We start from the raw sequence: 22,165 nt of genomic DNA on the forward strand, positions 1-22,165 counted from the left end.
GGCACTAGACCTGTGAACGGGGCTCTGGGCATCCAGGAGAACTAATGCAGGGGTGGGCAAAGTGACTGGGGACTGCTCGGTGGGAGCTAAAATCACTGCAGGGCTAGGATATGGACGGTGGGGTGGGCTTCCAGAGGCTCGTGCGGGAGCTGAATTGTTGCCGAGCTGGGGCCAAGAGCAAGATGCTGCCATCTGAAGCTGGAGCAACACAGAGCTGGAGCTGGAAGAAGAGAGCCGCCATCTTGGATAAGGCTTTGTTTTAATCGGTAATTTTAAAAATTAGGGTTAATTTTAAGGGGTAATTATAAGGGTTACGGTTCATTTTAAGATTAATTGGGGTTCGGGGTGGGGTTGAGGCCTCAGGGTGGGGCTCGGGGTGGGGTTCAGGCCTCGGGGTGGGGCCCGGGGTGGGGTTGAGCCCTCGGGGTAGGGCCCAGGGTGGGGTTGACCCCTCGGGTGCGGTTGGGGGCGGGGTAATGGCTAGGATTAGGGTCAGGGTTAGGGTTAGGGTCAGGGTCATGCCGCTTCCTCCACCACCGGCTCTATACACAGCACCACAGCGGGCAAAAACTGCAGCACCTTGCATGCATCCTTCCGCGTCTCTCCCTCTGCCGGAACTTGAGGAGCTGGGCACAGCTGCATCACCGAGAGATCCCTCCGCAGTGCGTAACCCTGCACAACCGATACCTGATATCCCTAAAAAATCATAAGAAGCAAATATGACTGCAGGGAAAACAAGCTGGAGAGAACAAAAGATGGTATTGTTATCCTTACCCTCTGTTAGAAACATCCACTGTGCTTTGATGTGGTAGCTGCCAGGGGCTTGTTAGCTCTTTGTAGGCAGGTGTGGGTGTTCACTTGTAGGTTTTTTCTCTGGACAAGTCAATTCAAACTTTGCTAAGCTTATATTTGCAGATTACTCTCTAGTACAGTCCAGCATGACATTTTGGAATGGTGTAAAAATACCATGTTACTTTGAAATTGCTAACGATGAGAAGCTTTAGGGAAAAATACGATTTCAGGGTTGGAAGATGTGAGAAGAATTTTGTGGGGATGTGAGACTGAAATAAAGCGCACTTGAAGCTGGACTGGCACGCTGGCAGATCCCCTATTAAAGGGTAGTGCTTAAATTAGCCTGGGGGTTGCCCATTGTTTCTGTAGAAATCAATGTTTCCTGGTCTTCAGAAGTAAGCTGCTTTGAAACGCTGGAAGGTGCAGTATAGTGACAATCCCCGTGCTTTGGATTAAAAGCAGATTGCAGAAGGGTGATAGGCTTTTGTCTTTTCCTAGACGTCGATGTAATCCTATCGAGGAGTTTTTAATTCTGTGTTGCCATGTCATCCCTCAGAGCCCTGTCGTACTAATCGTCATACAGATACAAAACAAAACATCAGACGCTGTCCCAGCCACTTGGAGCCCAGAACACGATTTCCTCGGGCTGCCATTTGTGTGCCATCGGTACTCACCACGGAAGCGAGCCGGGGATGTTGCAGCTGTTGGGAACAAACCGCTTCTCGTCACACAGAAATGGAATTCGGACGACGCCTCGGCCAGCCCCTCTCTGCCGTCGTCTCCTGAATCTGCAGCAGAGCAGTTCCAGTCCGTCCGGGTACGTGTAATCCAGCTCCTGACGATCTGAGCACACGGAGCAGCGCTCAGCTGACGTGGGGGCTCAGGGAAGGCAGAGTGTGCATTGTCATCTTCCTGAACCTACGGACAAATCAAAGTGAGAAGCCACAGGGTGGAAATCAGTCGCATATATGCTAAATAAAACTTGCAGATTTATTTAAGAATTGTTTCTGCTCGTTCTTTTTTGTGCTTCTGTGCTTAGAAAACATCCCTACAAAATCAGTTCAGTTCATCAGTTGAACCTTTGTTTGCAGACCCTCACTGAGCAGAATTTGTTGCAGACTCAGTGCACGCTGCGCTGGAGTGTGAGGAGCTCAGTGCACTGCCGGGAGTGTGAGGAGCTCATGTGTGCTACTTTTTGCTTTAGGACGCTCTAAGGTATTTATTCCTTTTGGGATACATGTTGAGAATTCCCAAGAGAGGTAGTTATAAGGTATGATATAGGGAAAAAAGCCTGTGTGGTTGGAATGTTGTTGTTGTCAAAAGTTAATTTTTTCTTAGCTAGTAGTTAGCTTTTTGCTTTATTTTTGTGGTAGCAGTATTTTATTGTTTAAAAAATTGCTTCAAAATTACTTGAGTGGCTGGCCATCGGTACCTTGTTCAGATTTGCCTATTTGCTTGTAGCTAAAATGTTCACATCTTGTTTATCATTCTATTTAAGAAACTGCTGCCCAGCCAACTAATAACTGAATATCTATCTGTCTGGGACACGGGGAGAGGATTTAGGTAATGTCTTTGTTTCCAGAAAAAAAGTTCCTGTGTAGTTTCTAAATAGAGGAGAGGGGGGTGAAGACTCGGGGCTCTGATGCCGTTGGGGCACCCCAAGGTCCCCAGGAGAGGAAGCCCCACTGGGGTGCAGGAGCAGGTGTGTTCTCATGTAATCTAGAATAAATTACAAATATAAACATGAAAATTGTAATCATGAAAATATTTTTTTAAATAGCTAAATAAAGCGGGGTTTTTTTATTTGTCAGTAGGCAGGGTTTTGATTATAAAAATTATAAATACAAACAATATAAATGTAGAAATCTAAGTATAGGAATATATCATAAATAAACACAGATATAAAGTTTAAAAACAAGAAAAAATTAGTTGTAGCAGTAGATATGACACATAATATAAATAAAAATTTAAAAACATTTCTAGAATTTTACAAATATATAATTATTAATACACTGCATCAAAAGAAACTATAAATATAAATGGGAATATAATTATACTAAGTATAAAAATATTGCAATCTCGTTTAAAAGAAGGGTTTTTTTGTATTTATTTGGTTAGAGACGGGGTTTTTATTTGGAATAATAGAAGTATTATAGAAGTATAAATCTAAATATAGCAATATACAATCTATAGAGAAAGATATTTGTAAAAACACGAGCGAACGACGCCTCCTTCGGCCGAATGGAACGAGCTCAGCTGAAGCAAGGCGAGACCGGCCGAACCTGACGGCCTCGAGCGAACCGAGGCCAGGCTTGCGAGGCTGCCTGAACGGAGCCGAGCTCAGGCGAACCGAGCCCGCTGCTCTCGTGCGCGCTAATTAGCGCGAGTGCGGTCACCGCCTAATGAGCCCCTGTGCCGCCCCGCGCTCCCGGTCGTGTCCGTGCGATGGGCGGGCCGCCCGCGGGACGCGGCAGCAGGAGAGCCCCGAGCCGGGCGCGTTTAACGTGAGGCGGCGCCGCTTGCCCGCCCTCAGGGAGCCGAGCCGAGCCGAGGCGCGCCGAACGCACAGAGCGGCTCCGAGTTCGGCCGAAGCGAGCCGAGCACACAGAGCGACTCCGAGTTCGGCCGAAGCGAGCCGAGGCGCGCCGAGCGCACAGAGCGGCTCCGAGTTCGGCTGAATGAAGCCGAGCCGCGCTGAATGTACAGAGCGGCTCCGAGTTCGGCCGAAGCGGGCCGCGCTGAGCGCACAGAGCGGCTCCGAGTTCGGCCGAAGCGAGCCGAGCCTTGCCGAGCGCACAGAGCGGCTCCGAGTTCGGCTGAATGAAGCCGAGCCGCGCCGAGCGCACAGAGCGGCTCCGAGTTCGGCCGAATGAAGCCGAGCCTTGCCGAGCGCACAGAGCGGCTCCGAGTTCGGCCGAATGAAGCCGAGCCGCGCCGAGCGCACAGAGAGGCTCCGAGTTCGGCCGAAGCGAGCCGAGCCGCGCCGAAGAGGCGCATCCAGCCGAATGCAGCCGACAATAGCCGAGTTTAGCCGATTACAGCCCAATTTAGCCGAGCACTTAAGTTATTCTGCAGCCCTTTGACTTTTGTCCTGACTTTTTTTCAGATGCACCTCCTCAGGTGACTGCAGCAGTTCCTTAGGTTCCATCTTCTCAAAGGGTACAGGGCTCAAGAATTCGTCTTCCAGAGAGTTATCTCAAGTGCTGGCTGGTATTGTATCTGCCTATGTTGGCTAATGTTGTATGTACCTCTATTGTGTGTACCTATGCTGGCTTATACTGTATGTACTTATACTGTATGTACTTATGTTGGTTTATACTATATGTACTTACATTGGATGTACCTATATTGGTTTATATTGTGTGTACCTGTGTTGGTTTATACTGTATGTAAGTGCGTCACCTTATATTGTGTGTACTTACGCTCTGTTTACACTTGCACTGTTTACCTCAGCCTATATTGTGTGTACTTACATTGTACCACTTACGATCAGAGCTGCCCTGCCCTGGCACACAGTCACAGTTAGGTAGAACAGTTATAGAAATTTTACTCTTCATCTGTCTTTTGTGGGATTTTGGGTAGAAAGTTTATGGGTCCAGAGTGGGGACAAGTCCTAGCTGTCAGATAGCCACTCGTTGACCCTTCCTGTTGTCTCACAGGTCCCCGAGGCTGCTGATTTCCCCAGGATCTGCCATTTACTTCAAGGAGCAGCAGCCAGAAGATGTGTCACAGCACGTTCTTCAGCGTCTCAGGTAAGGGCCGCAGTGAGCGTGTAAGTGGCAAGAGTGTGTCAGTGTGTGTGAGAGCACGTGGCTGTGTCTGTCTGTGTCTGCTCGTCTCTGCATGTGTGGGCACATGCTGACTGGATTTAACCTTGTGTGTGTGACTTTTGCTTTTCAGGTTTTGCAACTCATTTTTAAAGTCAGAATAAAAAATCCTCAGCCGGGTTATATTGTATGTACTGCCATGGAATGTACCCATGTTGGCTTAAAACCCAGTAAAACAGACGATGATGGGCAAGAAAAAACCCAGAAAAAAACCCCAACAAGATGGGCAAGAAAAAACCCAGAAAAAAACCCCGAAGATGGGCATGAAGAAACCCAGAAAAAACCCCCAAGATGGGCAAGAAAAACCCCAGAGAAAACCCAGAAAAACAATTCCAAGGAGGGCAAGAAAAGACCCGGAAAACACCCGGAAAAAATCGCAACCAAAGTATAAATATATAAATGTCTTTCAAATATAGAGAGAATTTTTAAATTATTTAAAATGCAAAATAACATAAATCAATATCTGCATATAAGATCCATAATACCAGTAATACTGTATATATCTGATTATAGTGTATTATAGGAAATAGATATAAATAAATTTATATCAATTTTATGTTTATCATATCTGTCATTTGTTATATATTACACCATATTGATATAAGTTTTTTAAAGCAGTTTAACATAAAGGGGGGTTTTGTTTTTTATTTGGCAAAAGCAGGGGTTTTAGTACAAAAATGATAAATACAAATAATATAAAGGTAGAAATCTAAGTATAGAAACAGATCATAAATAGCTAAAGGCTAATATAAAATTAAAAATTTAAGATAAAATAAGTTGTAGCAGTAGATATGGTACATAATTTAAAAAATAATTTATTTCTATTATTTGAATAGGACACATATTATATATCATGATTAATATAATGCTTAAATATAAACTATAAATATAAATGTGAATATAGTCATGCAAGCTATAAATATAAAAATATTTCAATATAGTTTAAAAGAATAGAGTTTTTTTGTATCTGTTTAGTTAGTATGGGATTTTTATTTTAAATAATTAAAATTACATTTCTATCATGCTTTTAACATAGAAATATACAATAAATATAGAAAGATATTTTTTAAACCACAAAATATAAATAAATAGAAACAGTAGAAATACACAGAATATATTTTATAAATTACATGCTACATCAATGTCCACTATAAATATGCATGTGAATATAAATACGAAAAATAGGACTATCAAATTGATTTTAATAGGATTTTAAACCAAGGCGGTTTGTTTGGTTCTGGTCGGGTAAGAGGCAGGTTTTTGGCATTTATTTCAGAGCAGTTTTTGTCTGGGGTCGCCCCTGTTCTTTTTTGCCGCCGTCGCTGCCCGCAGCCCCGAGGCGCGCTGCGCCCCCGTCTGGGGCGGGCGGCAGTGCTGCCGCCTTGTGGGCAGAGCGCGGTACTGCAGCCGTGCGACGGAGGGCAGGCGAGAGGACGCCATGCTGGGAGTGGCGTGTCGCGGGTGTCTCGGACTTTTCGTTGACCTTCTCGAGATGGCGGGGAAGTGGAGGACCCCGGTGGGTGTAAGTGAACTGCCTGCATGGAATACCGACGTCATGGCGGCCCCGACGGATTTTTCTGTGGCGTTTGAAGCGTATCCGATAGATGCTGTGGGCTCAGCGACGCCGCGAGTGGGCGTATTTTTGAGGGTTTGTGACAGGCATCTGGGTAAACCTTCCCTCTGTGCGCCGGGGTCCTCTCATGCCCGCTCTCCCGCCCTCAGCGAGCCGAGGATGGCCGAAAAATCCCGACTTGAACCGAAGAGACGAGTCTTGCCGACAACAGCCGACGTGAGCCGAAGAGCCGAGTGTAGCCGAAAACAGCCGAGTTTACCCGAAGAGGCGAGTGTGGCCGAAAACAGCCGAGTTTACCCGAAGAGCCGAGTGTAGCCGAAAACAGCCGAGTTTGCCCGAAGAACCGATGGTAGCCGAAAACAGCCGAGTTTACCCGAGGAGCGAGTGTAGCCGAAAACAGCCGAGTTTACACCAAGAGCCGATGATAGCCGACTGGAATCGATAGCCGAGTGGAGCCGACACTGGCCGCATTTAGAGAATGTGCTGAATATGACCGAGTTTAGCCGCACCGTGCCGAGTTGGGCCGAAGAGCCGAACTGAAACAAGTTTAGACCAAGAGCCTAACCAAGCCGAATTGAGCCGAGTTTCTTTAAACAGAACCGAAGGACGCCGCAGCGCTCTCCCTGCAGGTCTCCGGGGCACACGGCAGGGGGCGCTGTATAAAGTAAGTATAAAATATCAACTCTCTATAAGAAGGAATAAAAGCTCTATGTCACGTGCAGCAGTAGAAAATTTCAGGCTCCCAGGGAATAAATAGTTTTCTTTAAATCATTTTCGTTTTGGAGGTTTTTTTTACTCCCAGGTAGCCTGAAAGTTTCTACTGCTGCTTTTTTACTCCAAAGCTAGAAAGGAAAACCAAGATCAGAAATAGAAAAAAGGGAAGGGAAGGAAAGGAAAGGAATCAGGACCACAAGAGGGAAGGGAAGGGGTGAAAAGCAGAGTGAAAAAAGAAAAAAGGTTGGAGCGAAAAAGAGAGGGCATTCGGGAGGAGCGTTGCTGCCTCAGGTCCTTCCCCGCCCAGGGGCGAAGGACCCGTTTGATGCCCGGGAGGGACTGCAGCTCCCGGTGGCGGAGGACGGAGCAGTGGCTGTCAGCCCGAGACTACAACTCCCGGCAGGCCCTGCTACCGGCGAGGCGTGTGACGCAACGGCTGACGCGGCGCATGAGTGGCTGGCGTGCCAGGCGGCCGCGCGGGGCTGTGCGCGGGCAGCTCCCGGCGCCGCGGCGGCGACGCTGGAGGGGCGAAGCCTCCGTCTGGCCGCCCGCACGGATCTGAGCAGCGCGGAAGGAGCGTCGGCCCGGTTCTTCGGCCTTACTGAGCGGTAGCGATGGCGGAGGGCGAGGCGGTGCTTTGCTGCCGCGGGCCGGGAGCTGCAGGAGCCGCCCCGGGCGAGCGGCGCCGGGCGCTCCCGCGGTCCCGGTGGGGCGGCTGCCCTCAGGCTGGCGGAGGCGCAGCAGCCCCCGAGCTGCAGCCGTCTCCCTCGGGCTGCTGCCGGTGCTGCGGGCGGAGGCGGCTCCGCCGCGTGTTGGGCGTTGCGAGCAGAGGGCGCTGCGATATCGCCGGAATGACTGGGCTGATGCCTGCGCTAGTGCTCGAGGCTCTTTCTGCCATGCAAACGGATGGAGCGGCGCTGAGCGGTAAAGCCAGAGATGGCCGGGAGAATGCCCAGCGCAGGGAGCAGGCGGGCTGTATCCTTCCGATGGCACAGGTGCGATCTGCAAACTCATCCCCTTCTGCCCCTGCCCTCCCCAGCCCCAGGGAAAGTGCTTTCCAGCATTGTCGGGCTTCTGAAAGACAAAACTTGTGATTTGACACTAGCATCCAGAAAAGGTTTCTGTCTAGATTAGCAAATGCCTAAATTGTTCTTGGTTACATCCCATGACCGGTTTTAGGCATACTGCTTTTAGGATTTTCTTGTACCAAGGTGAGAAAATAGGCAGGTCTGATAGTGGTTTCACTTTTTTTCTACTTCACGTTCCATGAGATTCTTTTATCCAAGCACTTGTTTTAAAATTGTACTGTAGGCGTTTATGGTTCACTTTTTTTTTCTTTGCAGCACCCGTGACTTTTTTTTTTTTCTCTAAATCGGGAGTAAATATAGCTGAGTAAAATGACCTTGGTTTTCTTCTTTCTTTTTCAACTGAGTTGTTTTTATTAAAAATCCTATTTGAATATGTAGAAAAAGTGGGTATGTCCTGTAATATATCCTAGCTTTTCTTGTTTACAGGGTACTCAGAAAATATGTCTCCCTTAGAGTCCCACAGAAACGTTCTCAGTGCGATCTCTGTCAAGGTATGCATTTACAAATAAGTGATCCCTTTAGATATTTGACTGTGTACCTTTTCCTGTAATTCAGAGCTTGCGTTCCGTGGCTTTTATGATAAACCTATAAAACATGTAAAAATGGTTTTGCACGTCTTAATCGTTGCAGGCAGCACTAAGTGGATTTAGAGCCTGTTCTTGACCAGACAAAGGGAAAAAGTGTGACTTTGATGCTGAACTTGTCATTTTTCATTGGACTTGTCTTTAGTTATTTAGGAATAGAGAGAACTAGAAAAAGAGAGAAATAGAATTGGTTATTGAGCACTCCTCAAATGCTCACCGTGATTCAGTGCAGAGCCGAAGTGAAGGGTGATGGAACAGAGCTCTGTGCTTTAGAAGGAAATAAATTTAAACCTGACCTCCACACAGTGTCTCACTAACTTCTGTTGTTTTAAAATACAAAATACGTTTAGGAAGTGTTGGAAGTTAGTATTTTGGGAAAGAAATGGCAGTTCCACAGAACATTGCATTTAACAGAGGCTCTCGGAACGATTCATGTTGTAACTGCTGTCACTGCAATCGGTTGGTGGTTCAGCCTTGAAATGTGCACTTGCCCTTCTATAAAGCACTGTTTTGTTTGCCTTTCAGTGCTATGAGTCTTGATAAATTGGAGAAGAGCCCAAGAGAAGTTTTTCATCCCTTGATATAAAAGGTAGGAAGTGACTTTTTTTGGTTTGGTTCTTTTTCTTTATTATTTTCTGGAAATAAAAGTAATTAAGTATAGGTACGACTGGTTTGTTTCTTCCAGTAGCAGGTGATAATAATAGTAGTAGTAATAGTAAAAATAATAATAGAAATAATAATAGTAGTAACGTAATACTACTGAAACTGTCTTTATCCATTGAATTGGCCATTTCAAATCAAAACTTGTAAACACAAATCAAACCATCATCCTTGTAGAATCTTTCACAGCAGTGGGCTAAAGATCCTGGTTTTGTTGACAGGATTTATCGGTTCTGGAAGAACAAGAGGGAAGTACAAGCCTAACTACTTCTAGCTCACAGACCCGTCCAGTGAATACAGCTTTGTATTTTGATGGGCTTGTGATGACTTTGAAATCAATTGCTCATTACAGTAAAAAAAAATATAATGTTTTTTTGAATGTGACAGCAGAAATAACTTTCAGTACCAACTTAATAATAATAGATCACCAATTTAAGTTAAAAATTCATGCTATACTATCAAAATTTAAAGGTAAAATATTATGTATTAGGTGATGGTATAAAGTGTACGTTCTAATGTGTAGGATGTATGCAGAGATACATACATACCTGAAAGTCCTTAGAGGAAACAAATTTTTATGTCTGCTGTTTGACTGTTTATTATACAATATTTGGTTTTATTTCCCAGGGATTGGTGAATTTTAACTTTGGAGTCCTCTATGCTAAGGATGCTCGGCTTACAGATGATGAAATGTTCAGTAATGGTGAGTTTTTCACCTTCTCTTTAGTTGCTATGCTGATCTGAATAAGAAAAAAACAAAAGCAAGAGAAAAAAAAAGGATGGTTTATTATTTTTTACGCTGTTACGTTTGTTTCCTCAGTATTTGCTGCAGCTCTGCTTACCCAAACTTTGGGTTCCTTCTGTCCCACTGGGAGTTGCCCAATTTGGTTGCATCTGGTGAAATTCACCCTGAGACCTTGGAGAACCAGCTCAAACTACGTGAGAGCCATTTGCAGTTCTCTCCAGACACCTGGAGAATGGGTGATGCTTCTGAGGATCTGGCAAATGTGCTTCTATCAAAACTCAGTCTGTGAAATTTCTGGGGAAAACCCTTCTGTGTACCGAAGGGTTCAAACTCTGGTGAGGATCCAGTTATCAGGTGCTCACCTGGATGGTTCCAGCTCTTAAAGCGAACACTTGTACTCTTGCCCTGTAGTTTATATCTATTGTATTTTTGTTATTTTGCAAGATTTCACGGCTTTGCAAAATATTGTGCATTTGACTCTTTGGAACCTGTCAGATCATTCTTTGGTGCAGCACCACCTCATGGGACACTTGGCTGCTGTCCTGAAGGGGTTGGTCGTAAATCCTGGAGGGTTTATAAGTCTTCTGTCCTCAGGGAGCTATCGTGCTTTGTTTGCTTTTGTTCTGTTTGTTAGGCGCTGCTTCTCACTGGAAGTATGAATTTCAAACTACCCTGTTCTTTTTTTAACTGTTTTCCTGGTTCTCTCCCTACGGCAGGGAAAGACTCTCGTGTCCTTGTCGTCAGGCTCGGTGCTGTCCAAAAAGATACAGAGACTAAAACAATCATAAGAAGCAAAATATGACTGCAGGGAAAACAAGCTGGAGAGAACAAAAGGTGGTATTGTTATCCTTACCCTCTATTAGAAACATCCACTGTGCTTTGATGCTGGTAGCTGCCAGGGGCTTGTCAGCTCTTTGTAGGCAGGTGTGGGTGTTCACTTGTAGGTTTTTTCTCTGGACAAGTCAATTCAATCTTTGCTAAGCTTATATTTGCAGATTACTCTCTAGCACAGTCCAGCATGACATTTTTGAATGTTGTAAAAATACCATGTTACTTGGAAATTGCTAATGATGAGAAGCCTTAGGGAAAAAAGAAGATTTCAGGGTTGGAAGATGTGAGAAGAATTTTGTGGGGATGTGAGACTGAAATAAAGTGCACTTGAAGCTGGACTGGCATGCTGGCAGATCCCCTATTAAAGAGTAGTGCTTAAATTAACCTGGGGGTTGCCCATTGTTTCTGTAGAAATCAATGTTTCCTGGTCTTCAGAAGTAAGCTGCTTTGAAAAGCTGGAAGGTGCAGTACAGTGACAATCCCCGTGCTTTGGATTAAAAGTAGATTTCAGAAGGGTGACAGGCTTTTGTCTTTTCCTAGAAGTCAATGTAATCCTATCGAGGAGTTTTTAATTCTGTGTTGCCATGTCATCCCTCAGAGCCCTGTCGTACTAATCGTCATACAGATACAAAACAAAACATCAGACCCTGTCCCAGCCACTTAGAGCCCAGAACACGATTTCCTCGGGCTGCCATTTGTGTGCCATCGGTACTCACCACGGAAGCGAGCCGGGGATGTTGCAGCTGTTGGGAACAAACCGCTTCTCGTCACACAGAAATGGAATTCGGACGACGCCTCGGCCAGCCCCTCTGTGCCGTCGTCTCCTGAATCTGCAGCAGAGCAGTTCCAGTCCGTCCGGGTACGTGTAATCCAGCTCCTGACGATCTGAGCACACGGAGCAGCGCTCAGCTGCCGTGGGGGCTCAGGGAAGGCAGAGTGTGCATTGTCATCTTCCTGAACCTACGGACAAATCAAAGTGAGAAGCCACAGGTTGGAAATCACTCGCATATATGCTAAATAAAACTTGCAGATTTATTTAAGAATTGTTTCTGCTTGTTCTTTGTTGTGCTTCAGCACTTACAAAACCTCCCTTTAAAATCAGTTCAGTTCATCAGTTGAACCTTTGTTTGCAGACCCTCACTGAGCAGAATTTGTTGCAGACTCAGTGCACGCTGCGCTGGAGTGTGAGGAGCTCAGTGCACTGCCGGGAGTGTGAGGAGCTCATGTGTGCTACTTTTTGCTTTAGGACGCTCTAAGGTATTTATTCCTTTTGGGATACATGATGAGAATTCCCAAGAGAGGTAGTTATAAGGTATGATATTGGGAAAAAAGCCTGTGTGGTTGGAATGTTGTTGCTGTCAAAAGTTAATTTTTTCTTAGCCAGTAGTTAGCTTTTTGCTTTATTTTTGTGGTAGCAGTATTTTATTGTTTAAAAAATTGCTTCAAAATAACTTGAGTGGCTGGCCATCGGTACCTTGTTCAGATTTGCCTATTTGCTTGTAGCTAAAAAGTTCACATCTTGTTTATCATTCTATTTAAGAAACTGCTGCCCAGCCAACTAATAACTGAACATCTATCTGTCTGGGACACGGGGAGAGGATTTAGGTAATGTCTTTGTTTCCAGAAAAAAGTTCCTGTGTAGTTTCTAAATAGAGGAGAGGGGGGTGAAGACTCGGGGCTCTGATGCCATTGGGGCACCCCAAGGTCCCCAGGAGAGGAAGCCCCACTGGGGTGCAGGAGCAGGTGTGTTCTCATGTGATATAGAATAAATGACAAATATAAACATGAAAATTGTAATCATGAAAATATTTTTTTAAATAGCTAAATAAAGCAGGGTTTTTTTATTTGTCAATAAGCAGGGTTTTGATTATAAAAATTATAAATACAAACAATATAAATGTAGAAATCTAAGTACAGGAATATATCATAAATAAATACAGATATATATATAAAGTTTAAAAACAAGAAAAAATTAGTTGTAGCAGTAGATATGACACATAATATAAATAATAATTTAAATACATTTCTAGAACTTTACATATTTTATATATAATTAATACACTGCATCAAAAGAAACTATAAATATGAATGGGAATATAATTATACTAAGTATAAAAATATTTCAATCTCGTTTAAAAGAAGGTTGTTTTTTGTATTTATTTGGTTAGAGACGGGGTTTTTATTTGGAATAATAGAAGTATTATAGAAGTATAAATCTAAATATAGAAATATACAATCTATAGAGAAAGATATTTGTAAAAACACGATCGAACGACGCCTCCTTCGGCCGAATGGAACGAGCTCAGCCGAAGCAAGGCGAGACCGGCCGAACCTGACGGCCTCGAGCGAACCGAGGCCAGGCTTGCGAGGCTGCCTGAACGGAGCCGAGCTCAGCCGAACCGAGCCCGCTAATTAGCGCGAGTGCGGTCACCGCCTAATGAGCCCCTGTGCCGCCCCGCGCTCCCGGTCGTGTCCGTGCGATGGGCGGGCCGCCCGCGGGACGCGGCAGCAGGAGAGCCCCGAGCCGGGCGCGTTTAACGTGAGGCGGCGCCGCTTGCCCGCCCTCAGGGAGCCGAGCCGAGCCGAGCCGAGGCGCGCCGAACGCATGGAGAGCGGCTCCGAGTTCGGCCGAAGCGAGCCGAGCCGCGCCGAGCGCACAGAGCGGCTCCGAGTTCGGCCGAATGAAGCCGAGCCGCGCCCGGCGCACAGAGCGGCTCCGAGTTCGGCCGAATGAAGCCGAGCCGCGCCGAACGCACAGAGCGGCTCCGAGTTCGGCCGAAGCGAGCCGAGGCGCGCCGAGCGCACAGAGCGGCTCCGAGTTCGGCTGAATGAAGCCGAGCCGCGCCGAGCGCAGTGAGAGGCTCCGAGTTCGGCCGAATAAAGCCGAGCCGCGCCGAAGAGGCGCATCCAGCCGAATGCAGCCGACAATAGCCGAGTTTAGCCGATTACAGCCCAATTTAGCCGAGCACTTAAGTTATTCTGCAGCCCTTTGACTTTTGTCCTGACTTTTTTTCAGATGCACCTCCTCAGGTGACTGCAGCAGTTCCTTAGGTTCCATCTTCTCAAAGGGTACAGGGCTCAAGAATTCGTCTTCCAGAGAGTTATCTCAAGTGCTGGCTGGTATTGTATCTGCCTATGTTGGCTTATGTTGTATGTACCTCTATTGTGTGTACCTATGCTGGCTTATACTGTACGTACTTATACTGTATGTACCTATGTTGGTTTATACTATATGTACTTACATTGGATGTACCTATATTGGTTTATATTGTGTGTACCTGTGTTGGTTTATACTGTATGTAAGTGCGTCACCTTATATTGTGTGTACTTACGCTCTGTTTACACTTGCACTGTTTACCTCAGCCTATATTGTGTGTACTTATATTGTACCACTTACGATCAGAGCTGCCCTGCCCTGGCACGTAGTCACAGTTAGGTAGAACAGTTATAGAAATTTTACTCTTCATCTGTCTTTTGTGGGATTTTGGGTAGAAAGTTTATCAGTCCAGAGTGGGGACAAGTCCTAGCTGTCAGATAACCACTCGTTGACCCTTCCTGTTGTCTCACAGGTCCCCGAGGCTGCTGATTTCCCCAGGATCTGCCATTTACTTCAAGGAGCAGCAGCCAGAAGATGTGTCACAGCATGTTCCTCAGCGTCTCAGGTAAGGGCCACAGCGAGCGTGTAAGTGGCAAGAGTGTGTCAGTGTGTGTGAGAGCACGTGGCTGTGTCTGTCTGTGTCTGCTCGTCTCTGCATGGGTGGGCACATGCTGACTGGATTTAACCTTGTGTGTGTGACTTTTGCTTTTCAGGTTTTGCAACTCATTTTTAAAGTCAGAATAAAAAATCCTCAGCCGGGTTATATTGTATGTACTGACATGGAATGTACCCATGTTGGCTTAAAACCCAGTAAAACAGACGATGATGGGCAAGAAAAAACCCAGAAAAAAACCCCAACAAGATGGGCAAGAAAAAAACCCAGAAAAGAACCCCAAGACGGGCAAGAAAAAACCCAGAAAAAAACCCCGAAGATGGGCATGAAGAAACCCAGAAAAAACCCCCAAGATGGGCAAGAAAAACCCCAGAGAAAACCCAGAAAAACAATTCCAAGGAGGGCAAGAAAAGACCCGGAAAACACCCGGAAAAAATCGCAACCAAAGTATAAATATATAAATGTCTTTCAAATATAGAGAGAATTGTTAAATTATTTAAAATACAAAATAACAGAAATCAATATCTGCATATAAGATCCATAATACAAGTAATACTGTATATATCTTATTATAGTGTATTATAGGAAATAGATATAAAATTGATATAAATGTATTTATGTTTATCATATCTATGATTTGTTTTGTATTACACCATATTGATATAAGTTTTTTAAAGCAGTTTAACATAAAGGGGGGTTTTGTTTTTTATTTGGCAAAAGCAGGGGTTTTAGTACAAAAATGATAAATACAAATAATATAAAGGTAGAAATCTAAGTATAGAAACAGATCATAAATAAGTAAAGGCTAATATAAAATTAAAAATCTAAGATAAAATAAGTTGTAGCAGTAGATATGGTACATAATTTAAAAAATAATTTCTTTTTATTATTTGAATAGGACACATATTATATATCATGATTAATATAATGCTTAAATATAAACTATAAATATAAATGGGAATATAGTCATGCAAGCTATAAATATAAAAATATTTCAATATAGTTTAAAAGAATGGAGCTTTTTTGTATTTGTTTAGTTAGTATGGGATTTTTATTTTAAATAATTAAAATTACATTTCTATCATGCTTTTAACATAGAAATATACAATAAATATAGAAAGATATTTTTAAAACCACAAAATATAAATAAATATAAACAGTAGGAATAGACAGAATATATTTTATAAATTACATGCTACATCAGTGTCCACTATAAATATGCATGTGAATATAAATACGAAAAATAGGAATTTCAAATTGATTTTAATAGGATTTTAAACCAAGGCGGTTTGTTTGGTTCTGTTCGGGTAAAAGACAGGTTTTTGGCATTTATTTCAGAGCAGTTTTTGGCTGGGGTCGCCCCTGTTCTTTTTTGCCGCCGTCGCTGCCCGCAGCCCCGAGGCGCGCTGCGCCCCCGTCTGGGGCGGGCGGCAGTGCTGCCGCCTTGTGGGCAGAGCGCGGTACTGCAGCCGTGCGCCGGCAGGCAGGCGAGAGGCCGCCATGCTGGGAGTGGCGTGTCGCGGGTGTCCCGGACTTTTCGTTGACCTTCTCGAGATGGCGGGGAAGTGGAGGACCCCGGTGGGTGTAAGTGAACTGCCTGCATGGAACACCGACGTCATGGCGGCCCCGACGGATTTTTCTGTGGCGTTTCAAGCGTATCCGATACATGCTGTGGGTTCAGCGGCGCCGCGGGCGGGCGTATTTCTGCGGGTTGGCGGAAGGCATCTGGGTAAGCCTGGGCTGTCTGCGCCGGGGTCCTCTCATGCCCGCTCTCCCGCCCTCAGCAAGCCGAGCCGGGCCGAATTGTTCCGAAAAGAGCCGACTTGAGACGAAGAGCCGAGTGTGGCCGAAAACAGCCGAGTGTACCCGAAGAGCCGAGTGTGGCCGAAAACAGCCGACTTGAGCCGAAGAGCCGAGTGAAGCCGAAAACAGCCGAGTGTACCCGAAGAGACGAGTGTAGCCGAAAACAGCCGAGTGTACCCGAAGAGCCGTGTGTAGCCGAAAACAGCCGAGTTTACACCAAGAGCCGATGATAGCCGACTTGAATCGATAGCCCGGGGTAGCCGACACTGGCCGCATTTAGACAATGCGCCGAATGTGACCGACTTTAGCCCAAGCGTGCCGAGTTCGGCCGAAGAGCCGAACCAAGCCGAATTGAGCCGAGTTTCATTAAACAGAACCGAACGACGCCGCAGCGCTCTCCCTGCAGGTCTCCGGGGCACACGGCAGGGGGCGCTGTATAAAGTAAGTATAAAATATCAACTATCTATAAGAAGGAATAAAAGCTCTATGTCATGTGCAGCAGTAGAAAATTTCAGGCTCCCAGGGAGTAAATAGTTTTCTTTACATCATTTTCGGTTTGCAGGTTTGTTTTACTGCCAGGTAGCCTGAAAGTTTCTACTGCTGCTTTTTTATTCTAAAGCTAGAAAGGAAAACCAAGATTAGACATACAGGGAAAGAAAGAAAGAAAAGGAAAACAAGAAAATAAGGAATGGAACTGAAAGGAAGAAAGAAAGAAAGAAGGATAGGAAGGCAGGAAGGAAGGAAGGCAGGCAGGCCAAAGGAAAAAAACGAAGGAGGGCAAGGAGAAAGACAGGGAAAAAAAAAAAAAAAGACGAAAAAAAGAAAAAAAAAGACGAAAAAAAGAAAAAAAAAAAGGATAAAGACTTCGAGATGCGCAAGAAAAAACCCAGAAAAAACCCCCAAGGTGGGCAAGAAGAAACGAAGAAAAGAACCCAAGAAATGCCAGAAAAAGTCAAGGAAAAAGGGAGGAAAAGCCCCAAGAAAGAAGGCAAGAAAGAGAGGCAGTAAAGGCCACAAAAATGCAAGAAAAAACCCAAGCAATGCCAGGAAAAGGTACGAAAATGGTTTTGCCAGGTGCGATCAAGGTGAGCGGGTTCAGTCTCAGGTACAGGAGATGAACAAGTGTCAGATTAGCTCGGGGCACTGCTGTGCAATGCAGCCGTGACAGGATTGATGTTTAAATACAGTTTAAATAAATTGGGGATTGTTTGGCTTTTATTGGGGTATAGGCTGGAGATTTCATAAAAGGTATAAAAATAGAAATCCAATTATATCCTATATATATCGATATCCAGAAATATTTAATATATGTAAATATACGTAAAAGAAATATATTGTGTAAAAAGAATATATCTATTATTATATAAAAAGGTATTCTCTCCAATCTATAAGATATCTATAAATATAATAAATGAAAATTACAAATGTAAATGTGAATACAATTATGACAAACAAAATTATTATTAAAATTTTAAGTGTGGTTTAAATAAAGGGGTGTCTTTGGTTTTTCTTTCCTTAGAGGCAGGGGTTTTATTTTAAATAATATAAGTACTATAGAAATCTAAACCGGCATAGAGAAATATATAATAAAAATCTAAAGTTGTAATGCTATACTATGAATTTAAAAACAAATAGAAATAGAAATCTATGTTAGTAACATGAAGAGATGTAATATACAATATAGTAAATATTATACAGTAATATAAATTCTAAATCTAAAAGCGAATATAAATATGACAAATAGATGATGGGGGCTCGGAGCAGCCCAGGTGTGAGTGTGAGGATGATGAGGGGCTCGGAGCAGCCCAGGTGTGAGCTGTGAGGATGATGAGGGCTCGGAGCAGCCCAGGTGTGAGCTGTGAGGATGATGAGGGGGTGGCTCTTGCCGGGGCGGTTTTAACGGGGGGAGAGTTTGCCTCTGTACATTTTTGCATGGAGCTGCTGAGTGGAGGGGTTTGTGCCGAGGGACGAATCTTTGTGCCGGGGAGCAGCAGCCGAACAGGTGAGCCCGTGTGCGTTTGGAGCGGGGAATTTTGTCCTTCCCCTTTGCAATTTCATCTTGCCAGTCCCTCCCCGCTTCCCCAGGAACAAAAGTGCAGCTTATGAGGACGAAAGGGATTAAGGAGAAGGACGCAGCTCCTCTTCTTTTATTGTCTGCGTTTGAACTGAGGGGATCCCTCTTCACTTGTGGTTTTAAGGGCGTTGATTGCAGGAAAAGCTGCCTTTTCCAGGCTGTTGGGGGTATCCCGGGGGTGACAGGGAATCCCTGCGTTCTATTTGAAGGGGAATGGGAAAAGTATTCTTGTGGTGTTATGGGTTTGGTTTGAAGGCAGCCACCCCATTTTCATCACCCTAGGGTTGAAATGGAGGGGGCAGCCGTGGTGTCCCTCCTTTTCAAGGCTTTGAATGGAGGTGGAAATGGCCCTTTGCCATCAGTCGAAGGCTTTCATTTGAGGAGCGCCCCTTCTTTTGTGCTCTCGTAGGGGACGAACGTGAAGGGGAGAGGACACTTCTTTGCCCTTGTTGAAGGGAGGCGAGCCCCGCCTGCGGCGTCAGTTTCGGGCTTCGGTTGCGGGAAGCTGCAGCTGTGGCAGCGTTTGCAGGGCTGCAATGGGGCCGTGCCGCTGCATCGGAGGGCGCTTGTGGTGGCCGCGGCCCGGGCCGGAACGTTGCCGCTCGGGAGCGGCGCTGGCACGGCCCGGGCAGCTGCCGGGGCGCACGGGGGATTTGGCGCGGCCGGGCCGGCCAAGGGCGGCAGTGGCGGAGCCGCGCCGGTGCGAGCCGAGGGAGCCGCGCCGGGCCGGCCAAGGGCGGCAGAGGCGGCGCGGGCGCTGCTGCGGCGGCCCGGGCGGTGCCGGCCGCTCCGGCCGCTCCGGGCGCGGGGCTCGGGCGCCGCCGCCACCCCCGGGCCCGGTGCCGGCCCCGCCGGGCAGGGGCAGCGGGCGCGGCTCTCCGGGCCGGCGCCGGCCCCGCGTGCCGGAGGAGCCGCCGGAGGAGCCGCTCTCCTGGCGGGAGCCGCGCTCCGTCCGGGGCCGGCAGCGAGCGCGGGCTTCGGCTGCTCGCGGTGCTGGGGCGGGGCCGCGGTTCGGAGGCGCTTTTTCGGCATTGATTGCATCGCTGTGTTCGGTTTGCAGCGGGTGTACGCTAAGGGCTGCGGTGTTCTTCCTGAGTGGTGCCGGTGGGGATGATAAAGGTTCGTTTCGGATTGGGTTTCGTAGTCGGATATGTTTTTTTTGCCGGGGTATTATGTTTAGAAAGGCGCGCAATGGTTTTTACGGGTCGTAGCGCGAAGCAGCGGTTCGGATTTTAATTCTGTTGAGGTGGCTTTTATTGGCGTGAGCGGGTAGTGTTTGTTTCGGTGGGCTTTTGAGGTAGCGTCGTGTCGTTCATAGCAGCGGGTTTTTGATCTCGCGAATTGCATGTGTGTTTATCGTCTTCCAGGGCTTTTATTTATTTGGTTTGTTTGATTGTAGTGTATGTTTTATGGTTGCGGTAATTTGGGAGACATTGTTTATGGTTACGTTTGTCTTTAGGCTTTGTGTTTGTTTCTAGGTGTTATTTTTATTTTGATAGCTTGAGGCACTATGGGTTTATTCAGTTGGGAATAATATTTTTGTTGCAGATTTAAGTTTTTTTGGGTTTTGGGATTATTCTTGTTGGTGGTTTCTTCATTTTCTTTTATTGTTGTTGTCTTTTAATGTATTTGAGTATTGTTTCTCAGGGTTTTTTTTGGGAACATGGGTATTTATATGGTGGGTTTTTAAAGTATGTTTTTACTAGGGTAGTTAATTTCTTAATTTTTAGCGGTTGAGATGTTTTCCATTTTGTTAATTAGTTCAGTTTTTAAAGTTATTTTTACAGAGGATTGGTTATTCTTTGAGTTAGTGTAGAGGTAGAAATTTGTCTTTTTTTTTTTTTTTTTTAGTAACGTTCAGGGTGAGTGGCACTGTCTGGAGTTTAGAAGATTGGTTTGACTTTTTTTTAGTACCCTTTGTAATTTGCTCTGTGTGTTTCTATAGGGTTTTCTTTTGGTTCCATTTTTCGGTCGTGATGAGAATTGTTATTGACAAGAGTGTTCTTTGTTTTTTCTCTGACGCTTGTTTGGATGTTCGGGTGTCTCGATGTTTTTGGAAGATATTGGTGGGAATTTAATGCTGTTTGTTCTGTCATTTCATTTAGGAATTGCATTTTAAATACACAATTATAACTTTCACTATATTGAAACAAAAGAAATAGATGTGCAGAAATGGGAATGAGCCAACGTTATTTTTATATATTCGGTCAATTTTTAAAATTTAACATGGAACATAAGTCATTATATGTTGCAATTAGTTATTCTATTTTTAATAGAGCATTGTGTATGTATACAGATATATGAATAGAGAATATAAATGGAAATACAACCCAAACACAAATGCAAATATAGAAATGTATTGCAACTATATGCAGATATATAAAAAATTAGTAATAAATTCCCGTCCCCCGCCTCTATGGTTTCAGGATGGCGGAGACAATTTCCGGTCCTCCCAGCTGCCGTCTCTATGGATTCAACGTGCCAGAAGGGTTTTCCGGTCGTCCCGTCCCTTCTCTCTATGGTTTCAAGATGGCGGAGACAATTTCCGGTCCTCCCAGCTGCCGTCTCTATGGTTTCAACGTGCCAGAAGGGTTTACCCGGTCGTCCCGTCCCTTCTCTCTATGGTTACAAGATGCCGGAGACAATTTCCGGTCCTCCTAGCTGCCGTCTCTATGGTTTCAACGTGCCAGAAGGGTTTATCCGGTCGTCCCGTCCCTTCTCTCTATGGTTTCAAGAAGGCGGAGACAATTTCCAGTCCTCCCAGCTGCCGTCTCTATGGTTTCAACGTGCCAGAAGGGTTTATCCGGTCGTTTTTATTTGGTTAGAGGCAGGAGTTTTATTTTAAATAATAGAAGTGTTATAGAAATGTGAATCTTAATATAGAAATAGATAATAAATATATAAAGGGAGATTGCTAAACTATGACTACAAATTGAACTCTAAATATAGGTAAGTAATATGAAGAGTTGTAGTATAGAATAGAAATAACATGATACGGCAATATGAATTATAAATGGGAATATAAATATAAAAATAGGTAAGTATAGTTTAAAAGAAAGGGAATTTTTTGGCTTTTATTTAAGTAGAGGCAGGGGTTTTATTTTAAATAGGTGTTACAGCAGTAAAAATCTTGACGCAGAAATATGTAATCAATGTATACAAATATGTATAAAAATATATAACTGCTCACATCAGATGTAATGTAGAATATAAATTTATTTACAAATTGAGATTGATAAAGATAAATGTATAAGTAAGCAATATACATTAATGTACATTATAAATGCAAATAGGAATATAAAAATCAGACATAAGGATAAAACCTATTTAAATATTGTTTGAAAGAAAGGGTTGGGGTTTTTTTTATTCTTACTGGGTTAGAGGCAGGGTTTTTATTTTAAATGATATGAATGTAGATATTATTGGTATATATTTCTCAATATTGAGATGTACAATCAAGATATAAATATATATATAAACACAAAATATAAGTAAATAGAGATAATAGGAAGAGATGTAATGGAGAATACAAATAACAGCATACGTAAGTATACATTTTAAATGTAAATGTGAATATGGACCTGAAAAACAGAATTTTAAAAAATATTGAAATACAGTTGAGAAGAAAGGGTTTTCTTTTTGGCTTTAACGTGGGTGGAGGCAGGGGTTTTATTTTAAATAATGGAAGTGCTACAGAAGTAAAAATCCTCACACAGAAAGATATAATAAATATATAAAGATCTGAATAAAAATACGAAAAAAAA

The 22,165-nt window shown here is 44.5% G+C and overlaps 1 protein-coding gene and 3 long non-coding RNA genes across 4 annotated transcripts in view; 3 read left to right on the plus strand and 1 right to left on the minus strand.

Moving 5' to 3' along the window:
• Positions 1-242: 242 nt before the first annotated feature.
• LOC141730180 (uncharacterized) lies at positions 243-1,418 on the minus strand. The gene is made up of 2 exons (XR_012581709.1): positions 775-1,418; positions 243-696 (listed from the first exon to the last, which is right to left on the minus strand). It is a non-coding gene; the product is annotated as an uncharacterized LOC141730180 (long non-coding RNA).
• A 2,244-nt stretch (positions 1,419-3,662) lies between these two features.
• Positions 3,663-5,184, plus strand: LOC141730179 (uncharacterized). Its single transcript, XR_012581708.1, has 2 exons — positions 3,663-4,544; positions 4,693-5,184. It is a non-coding gene; the product is annotated as an uncharacterized LOC141730179 (long non-coding RNA).
• An 11,622-nt stretch (positions 5,185-16,806) lies between these two features.
• LOC141730183 (uncharacterized) overlaps positions 16,807-22,165 on the plus strand; it is a 45,950-nt gene continuing 40,591 nt past the window's right edge. Inside the window, exon 1 of the long non-coding RNA XR_012581714.1 lies at positions 16,807-18,136. This is a non-coding gene — a long non-coding RNA (uncharacterized LOC141730183). The remainder of the gene's footprint in view (positions 18,137-22,165) is intronic.
• Positions 18,748-22,147, plus strand: LOC141730181 (uncharacterized). The gene is made up of 2 exons (XM_074547621.1): positions 18,748-19,520; positions 20,828-22,147. Exons 1-2 carry the CDS (start codon positions 18,938-18,940, stop codon positions 21,244-21,246), a joined length of 1,002 nt encoding a protein of 333 aa, XP_074403722.1. The 5' UTR covers positions 18,748-18,937; the 3' UTR covers positions 21,247-22,147.

This window comes from Zonotrichia albicollis, chromosome 9 (assembly GCF_047830755.1).
Source record: "Zonotrichia albicollis isolate bZonAlb1 chromosome 9, bZonAlb1.hap1, whole genome shotgun sequence".
Taxonomy (NCBI): domain Eukaryota; kingdom Metazoa; phylum Chordata; class Aves; order Passeriformes; family Passerellidae; genus Zonotrichia; species Zonotrichia albicollis.

Bases quoted from the DNA above. Each gene is read 5' to 3' on its own strand.
- LOC141730181 (XM_074547621.1), top strand. From the start codon at position 18,938: ATGGGGCCGTGCCGCTGCATCGGAGGGCGCTTGTGGTGGCCGCGGCCC. The intron at 19,521-20,827 runs GTTCGTTTCGGA...CTATGGTTTCAG, and splicing joins TGCCGGTGGGGATGATAAAG to GATGGCGGAGACAATTTCCG.